The 8,105-nt window shown below is 39.3% G+C and overlaps 1 protein-coding gene and 1 non-coding gene across 2 annotated transcripts; both read right to left on the bottom strand.

The window, feature by feature from the left end:
- Positions 1–1,197: 1,197 nt before the first annotated feature.
- trnac-gca lies at positions 1,198–1,269 on the bottom strand. The gene has a single exon. It is a non-coding gene; the product is annotated as a tRNA-Cys (tRNA).
- A 3,137-nt stretch (positions 1,270–4,406) lies between these two features.
- On the bottom strand, positions 4,407–6,498 carry LOC121324906 (dickkopf-related protein 3-like). The gene is made up of 4 exons (XM_041267108.1): positions 6,334–6,498; positions 5,391–5,565; positions 4,724–4,925; positions 4,407–4,530 (listed from the first exon to the last, which is right to left on the bottom strand). Exons 1-4 carry the CDS (start codon positions 6,496–6,498, stop codon positions 4,467–4,469), a joined length of 606 nt encoding a protein of 201 aa, XP_041123042.1. The 3' UTR covers positions 4,407–4,466.
- Between the last annotated feature and the right edge of the window lie 1,607 nt (positions 6,499–8,105).

Consider the following 8,105-nt stretch of genomic DNA (forward strand, 5'->3'; position numbering starts at 1 on the left):
GTCGTGACCTGAAGCACACTCATAAATATGCATTTTACTTCCTTTTAATGTGATTGGGCAGCTGCGAGGCTCTTTGCAAACCGCCGCCCAGTGAGCTGGACACAACCTTCAACTGGACTATCAGTGTCACACACGCACTGTCTGAAGTAATCCACTTGCTTGAAATGCAGAATTCAAAAGCTTCTGCCTCTGTAAAGCGCTTTGTGATGGAGGTCCACTATGAAAGGCGCGATGTAAAAATAAAGACATTATTATTCTATATTATTAAATGCACAAGAAATGATAGCGGGTGTCTGGTTTTATTTCTGAGCGCTCTGCCTGTCTTTAATGTTGCAATTAGCGTAATTAAACCATTTCAGATTCTTAGTGTAATCATGGAAAAATGCTAATGACCAAATAAGTTCAACTATTTATCTACCTGCACATTCCTCAAACCACAGCGGTGACCTCTCCGCCCTCGCCGCTTGGAGGTTACATCCTCATCCCTAACTGATAAAACAAGGACCTCTCTCTAAACTCATCAAAGGAAATCACCGCTGAGTGCGAGGATTAATTATGTGTTTGCAAAGAACATGACTTATAGTGCAGAGCGATTGATTTCATTCCGCACTTTACTCGCAGGAGTAAAAAGATCTTAGTAAATCGGCTCGTCTCTACATCTTTTTAAAATACCGATATCAAATTAAAATACCGACAGTAGCCTACTAAACACATCACCCACTCGAGATAAACAAACAGGTCGTGGAGCTGCACACAGCTTGACTCGACACGACCATTAAACAGCCACTATGCATGAACTGGTTCCGCTAAACCGCAGCTACAAGCGCTTCCACTAAGCGGTTTAGAATCGCAATATTATCAAGCCGGGTTCGACTACCAAGTGGAGCCGAACTCAATTGAAATAAAGTACACGTTATAACCGCACTTCATTCAATTCGATTAGCCAACTGGTTTCATACTGGCGAATCTTTACTGCAAATAAATCTGCCACAGTGCGTGGTTAAACCGCATCGCAGGCAAATTACGTCTTATAAACAAAACGGTTAAATATTATTAGTGCGCAATATTTACAATGTTTAAATAGCCTATATAAATAGATTTAGTTCCTGATGTGGCATTTCGAGTAAAATGTGACCATTAATCGTTAAAATTAGGATTGAGCCACATATAGTATATCTATATAGAAATATTAAAAAGAGGGGGCACCCGGATTTGAACCGGGGACCTCTTGATCTGCAGTCAAATGCTCTACCACTGAGCTATACCCCCATGCGCTATAGACCGACCGAAGCTCAATACGATTCTGTTACATCCGGGTTTCCCAGCTAATGTGGATTACGTCAGCGCAATTTATCTGTTAATACATTATTAACAGATAAATTGATTCCTTCGACTATTGTTTTCAGAGTGCTTTAAATAGTCTGGATTTGAAGCTGTTTATCTCATGGCATCAGCACTCCTAGGCAAGCTCGTAGATATATATATATATATAGTATAGTATAGATATTATATATATATATATATATATATATATATATATAATATATAATATAAAAATAGATATATATATACAAATTCAAATGTGTAGGCATCACACTGTAGTGTACTTCAGGGCCGAAATTATTCGAAAGTTTTTATTTTTTTTACTGTTAGATTTGTGGCTGTAACTCTAAATGTTACCGGTAGGGAAGAACGGGGTTGGTTGTGTCACAGGTTGGTTGTCACAGGTTGGTTGTCACAGTGCTCATAGCTATGAAGCTAGACGGTGCAGTCAGGTAATACTAACACTGAAATGTGTGTTTTATTGTCTGGAAGTCAACCAGCTTGTAATTTGAGGTAATTTCCATCTAACATAAAGGTTAGCACATATTTTTTTTTAATACCCAAAATAAAAAAATGCATATCTTGTTATTTATGTTATAACTCTTAGCAATATTGTGGTTTGTTTGAACTGGTGGACATGTTAAATAGAACCAGATATTGGTTCTATCTTTTGGTGTAAAAACAAAACCAGTAGGTTCTCCCAGTAGTACTGAGAGAATTAAATTATCATGTAAAGTCTGGCTGGGACAGGTTGTCACATGTAAATCCTATAGGAAGAAGTCTTATATTTTTTCTTTCTATTTTTCTACACCAAATGCTTATTTAAATTATTTAGTGTTTGTCCACTGGTTCGGTGGAGGCTGTGGTATTATTTTGTAGCATGGGTCAACATTTCAAATATATATAGGTTTTCTGTCTTTGTACACAGTAGAAACTTTATGTTATTTAAAAAAAAAAAAAAAAGTTGCATTATTGTCTACTGTAAAAACAAGACCATATGCTGTGACAACCAACCCCAGTATGGGGCAGGGAGTCACAGGTGACCGGCGCATTTTCAACCATCTAAATATCATATTTGGAATAAAGTTATACTGAAATAAAAAACATCAATTTGTAGGTGAAGAGTTATTCTTCAATATAGCGAGGAACAGAAGCGTGTCACCAGATCGAGGAAAATAATAATGAGTAAAAAGTGTGACAACCAGCCCCGGTCTCCCCTACATGTCATACACGAAATGAGGGTGCACACACTAGCCTTCCATAATAAAAAGTGAAGCAGTCAATAACTCACCCTGTTCAATACAGATAACAAAAAACACAGAAAAAATAAATACATGACTTATTGTTTGTAAAAAATATTTCTCATTTTCACACTGTTGGTCGGGGACGCCAGATAGGGATGAACAATGGATTATGGGCTTTAACTCCCAATTATGTGTGATCGGACGAATTATGGTTCACTTCGTACCAAAAGTGACCTTCAAAGTTCATGTTTCTAGAACTACAATAACTTTTAGAAAAATGACAGAAACAAACATTTTAACTAATCGTACTGCGCGAGTTAAGACTGCTGGGCTGTTTGAAATTGTATGGTAATGTACCCTATTAAAATTTGTGGTAAGTCTACTTTTTATTGTCTTAAATACCGGTATATATGTTTCCCTGTATTTAGTGAATGGTTTTTGACCTTGACCCTTTGTTATATTTTTACATCTTTTTTTTCTAAGCTCTTTGTTTGTCGGAGTGAAACCGTGACGCTATTAACACACCGACAAAGTGTCATACCATTCAATAATTCATAAATAAAATAAACACCAGGTGTCACTTCATATTGTCCAATGGTTTCACAGTATGGTAATAGTATTTATTTATTTGTGGTCACAGTGAAGTATAACAGGTAATAGTGGTGAATAGTTATTTGACTTTGACCTTTTCCATAAAGACACCCCCCCCCCAACAACTTGATGCCCCCTGTAGTGCACACCGCGCCTGAATGGGACCCGACAGTGTGGGTGGTATTGGGCTATACCGGGCCACCCAAGGGCTTAATGAGGCTTTATAGTCCCTGGAAGGTCCGGTATTTCCCAATACTTATTGCGCTTAGAAAATGGGCAACTGTTACGACAAAAAAGCCAGAAACAAGTTTTGTGGTTTAAAACTTGAACATTAGGTGGCTCAAGGATACCTGTCCAGGTGAAAAGGCACTTATGCTGGTACTTTTTATTTTCTGGTAATTGAAAGTTAATCTACCCCTAGCCAATGAGATGCCAGGAAATTAAAAGGCCATTTTCTAAATCAATTTAAGCCAGTCATACACGATCTGTCCACTAAGTGTCGACAAAACCCATACAAAGTGGAGTTCCTGCATTGGCCCGCTGTTTGGATTAGAAGTCTTGGTGTTTGTTAATTTATCAATTAGCCTGTGCCTTTTTAAATTAACCTGATTTGATAAAAGGGGGCAATCGGATTTAAACCGGGAACTTCTTGACCTGAAGTCAAATGCTCTACCGCTGAACTGTACTAAGTTCACAATCATATTACTAATTGAGTGAATATAAATTGCATACACCTAAATGCCATGTATTTGAATTTTAACTGTAAAACTGCGGCTAAAATTGTGGAATCAAACCACTTACTAGGACCCAGAGGAGCACTGCTTGGCCAAAACCTGTCTTTGTTCTTATTAAAAAAAATAGACAAAAACATGCAATGAATTTTAAGTCCTGGTAAAAGCGGGTGAAGAGAAAGGAAAGAGAGAGAAGCAGGTACACATTACCCATTTAAAATAAAACAATAACCTCAAATAAATGCAGGAGGCAGAGGTATTGTAAATGGTAACACAGCGTGATTTCTGGAAGAAAATTAAGACCCAATCATGATACTGTGTATTTCATTTTATCAATATACATTTTTATTTCACATAAACGTTCTAAACAGACAGCACGTGTACTCTCGTGCAAACACAGGCATCTTTCCAGACGGTGTATGTCTAAACATATAGGATATCTATATATTTTATGTATTATTATACAGATATTTACAGATTATTTACATAATAAATACTGAGTGATCGCAGTCGGAGGCGGGGCCTCTATGTCCGAGGCGGGGCTTCTGTGTCCGAGGCGGGGCTTGAGGCGGGGCTTCTATGGCGCTGACGGGATTTGGCATTTCCAACTGTCAGACTCCGGTCGGTAAACAAATTCTTTCCTGTTAAATAAGAGAAAAATAGATTTTGTTATTGAAAGGTTTGGAGCGCTACAGCCCAGTTCTTAAATGTTTCGTTAAATTGTGTAAACTGAAAATTGTATTAATTTTTTTTTTTTGTATTACTGAAGAGGTACTTTATATTGGTGGAACAGGCACATACAATAATAATGATAATAATACCGGTTGTACTCACTCTCTGTTGGGTGTCATAGCCACGTTTCGGCACAGTAGCCCCTCTTCACACGGGCAGATCTGGTTGATGCTGAAAGCCAGTCCGCCGTCCGGTACGAAGCAGCTCTCGCTGAGCGCCAAACGCCGCTTGCAGATCATTTCGCCGTGGTGCCGCGCGCAGCACATGGAGTCTCCGCAGTCTCGATCCAGTTTGCAGCGCGCGCCTGCCCGGGGAAAGCGGGAAGAGCCGTTAGACCAGAGAATTTGAATCGCTGGAGACTTCAGCCGCCCACACAACAACAGCTACGGTTTAAAAATACAGATACTATTTTAATCCGCTTAACTGCAAATACACTATTAATAATAATAATTTATATTAAATGTACTGGTACCAAGAAACAAAGTGAAAAGTTGCCTATTCAGAGAAGAATCGTTTACGGTAATTATCAATGATTTGATTGTACGCGCGTAACATATCAATTATGCACTATTGTGAGAAAAAAAAAGTTTAAATTTGAATTAAAAAAAAAACGTTTTTGAGAGGCACCATAATAATTAAAAACAATTATAGTACAGTTTCACCTAATTCCATGTTATATTGTTCTCCAGCACCCTCGACTTTGTTTAAATCTAGTTTCACTTATACTGTATATACGTATGCTGTAGTATTATTTATTTTCTCCCCTTACCTTCTTCGCCTTCCGGGACGCTGCGATGGCACTTGCCGAACATGCAACTCAGGCCTCGGACGCACTGCGCGTCCCGCCTGCAGTACTGACCCGCTTGTTTCAGCGGGACACACAGCCCGAAGTGCCGGTCACACGAAAACCCTCTCCCGCAGCTGCGGTCCTGATCACACAGCACCTGCACAGGGAGACAAAACATCACCAGCGTCACTTAACAGCTCTGTAATAGTAGTAATAATAATAATAATAATAGCGTTTTGAGAAACAGTTAAAGTTGTCTCATTTCTAGTGCTGTGTTCATAAACATTTACCACCCAGCTGAAATTTTGTATTGAAATACTTTCTATGAATTCCCCACGCATGTTCTTTTAAGATAACACATTGCTAATCATACAAACCCAGTTTCCCCACACTTAAAAGTACAGTTTCTTAAAAAAATATTGCACTCAGAATAGTAATTAGTAGTTGGTAGTGGGTTTTTTTTTTTTTTTTTTTTTTTTTTTGTTTGTTTTGGGGTTTTTTTTTGACAAGATTAGAGAATGTTAAATTAAGCAAAGTATCTTGAGCTGTATTTCAGACCAGGGAGCTGAACACACAACTTCCTCACTAAATTTGACTTTCGATTACACTGAGCAAATATTCCTGCTAATCCCCAGGCCACCAGTACCACTGCAGGATACCCAAATATCCACTGCAGACTGTAGGCATTGCAAAACTAAACCCGCCCTGACACCTTATAAAGATCAATCCATGGTATAGGGAGTAAAGGTGCATGGTAATGCGTAGTATAAAGAAATGGAAATCATAGTGAATAAAAATTACTGTGCAAATTCACCGTGGCAAACTGTGTCCAGTATGATTATATTGCATCCCTGTTTTCTGCAATGCAAAAAACTTGTAACAGAATATAGGAGAAATGGACAGGTATACTCACCGCAGACTTGGCAGTACTGGAGGAGGGGTGTGCCTCCCGAACGGGGACCCCTTCTCCTGGGGGGCTGTAGGGGATCGAGAGCATCCAGGCCCAGATGTGTCCACTCACAGCTGGCAGGAGGGAGAGGAGGCAGAGGGCAGCAAGGCCGAGACGCAGGCTTCCCAAAACACAGAGCATCGTGAAAACCAGGGCAGAGAGATCCTTCAGAGGGAAGAGTGACTGAGAGAATGCTGGTTCCTTCGTTCAGGTCAGGGTGTGGTGTCAGGTGGTTGTGTCAGGTTCAAGCTAATCTTTTTTTTTCTTTCTGTCTGTTACACACAGCAAGGGCAGCAGCAGCTAATTGACTGGCAAACTAGAGGACCCCTGGGTTTATATAGACAGCCCTCTCCCACCCTCTGCCCCGTTACCGGTGTTTGCCCAAGCAGTGGGGTAGGAGGAGACAATTAGTAGTTAATGGATTAGCTTAATTGCGTGCACCCCATCTGGGAAGTGATGAGGTAAAATGATCAGCGTGGTGCCGAGCGAGGTGAGGCTGTCAGCGTGCGGATAACTGAATGCACAATGGGGCAGCAGCCATGTGTGCCATCGGGGCTTAGCTTAATGGGGCTCGCTGGCTAAACAAACGCGGGGCTAAGTAATAGTTTGGACAAAGCAGACGTGTCTACCTCCCTGTGTCTGGCTCTGCTGTCCCTGGGTCCAAAATAAAAATCACTAGCACTCTGGTCCCCCCCCCCATTATGCAAAAACAAATAGCCACAGGAGTCAAGCTGTGACTAATTTGCACAAGTGCTTGTGGTCGGACTAGATTCTCATTTACTGCAATTATCAATGTATAGTAATTAGCTTCCTGTGAGTGAATGGCTTGCCTGGGGTGAGTTTATGGGGTTACTTCATTAAAAAAAAATTAAAAAAAATTAAAAACTTGACTATTGCCTTTTTATAAAAATAATAACAGTTAAGAGCAATGTTCCCTATTGCAGAAAGAGAGAGATAGATAGATTGCATCTGTATATTTAGAAATTCATAGTGCAAAATTAATTAAAAAAAACAAAACAAAACAAAAGATTAACCTCTAGAATCGCACTTTCTGAAGGGTGCTTCATTGTCTGGGATTACTATCCTTCTGCAGGCAATAAGCTGGAGTAAATCAATTATATTTGTCACACCTGCTGTTTTACACTCACATTCTTTTTCATGATAGAGCAAGCTTGGTGCTGAATGTTGTTATTGTGATTATTATTTTTTGTATTCTATGCAGCTTTCTCCATAAATAATTAGGTACAGGTTTCAACAGTTTTTGGTACTTAGTACTTTTTAAAAGGACAGCAGCGCTATGATTAAAATAATATATACTTATTGTAATTGACATTAAAGATTAAGTAGTGGTGTTCCAAAACATGCAGCATTATCCGTCTCCACGTGTTGCTACATCTGTTTAAATAACAAACCTGTAAGTGGTCTTTTACTTGTAAACACCCTGACAACATTTTACACTTGTAACTTTAAAGTCTGTTTCAAAGCTCTTTTCAAAATGTACGCTCTAGTGCACTGGGGTTTGAAATCACACTTGCAAGAGCGATAAAAAAAGCATAATAACAAGGGCTGTGGTTTTTCTGTCCCGTACCACATCCTGGATCATTACTGCTGTGTACCCTGTTTGACAATGTGGGTATAATCCTTACCCCAACACACTTTAAAGTTCTAAGTGTAAAAAGTTGTCAGGATGTTAACAATGAAAAGAAAAAATACAGGTTCGTTATTTAAACACGTGGGGACGTGCAACG

This window comes from Polyodon spathula, chromosome 12 (genome assembly GCF_017654505.1).
Source record: "Polyodon spathula isolate WHYD16114869_AA chromosome 12, ASM1765450v1, whole genome shotgun sequence".
Lineage (NCBI taxonomy): Eukaryota > Metazoa > Chordata > Actinopteri > Acipenseriformes > Polyodontidae > Polyodon > Polyodon spathula.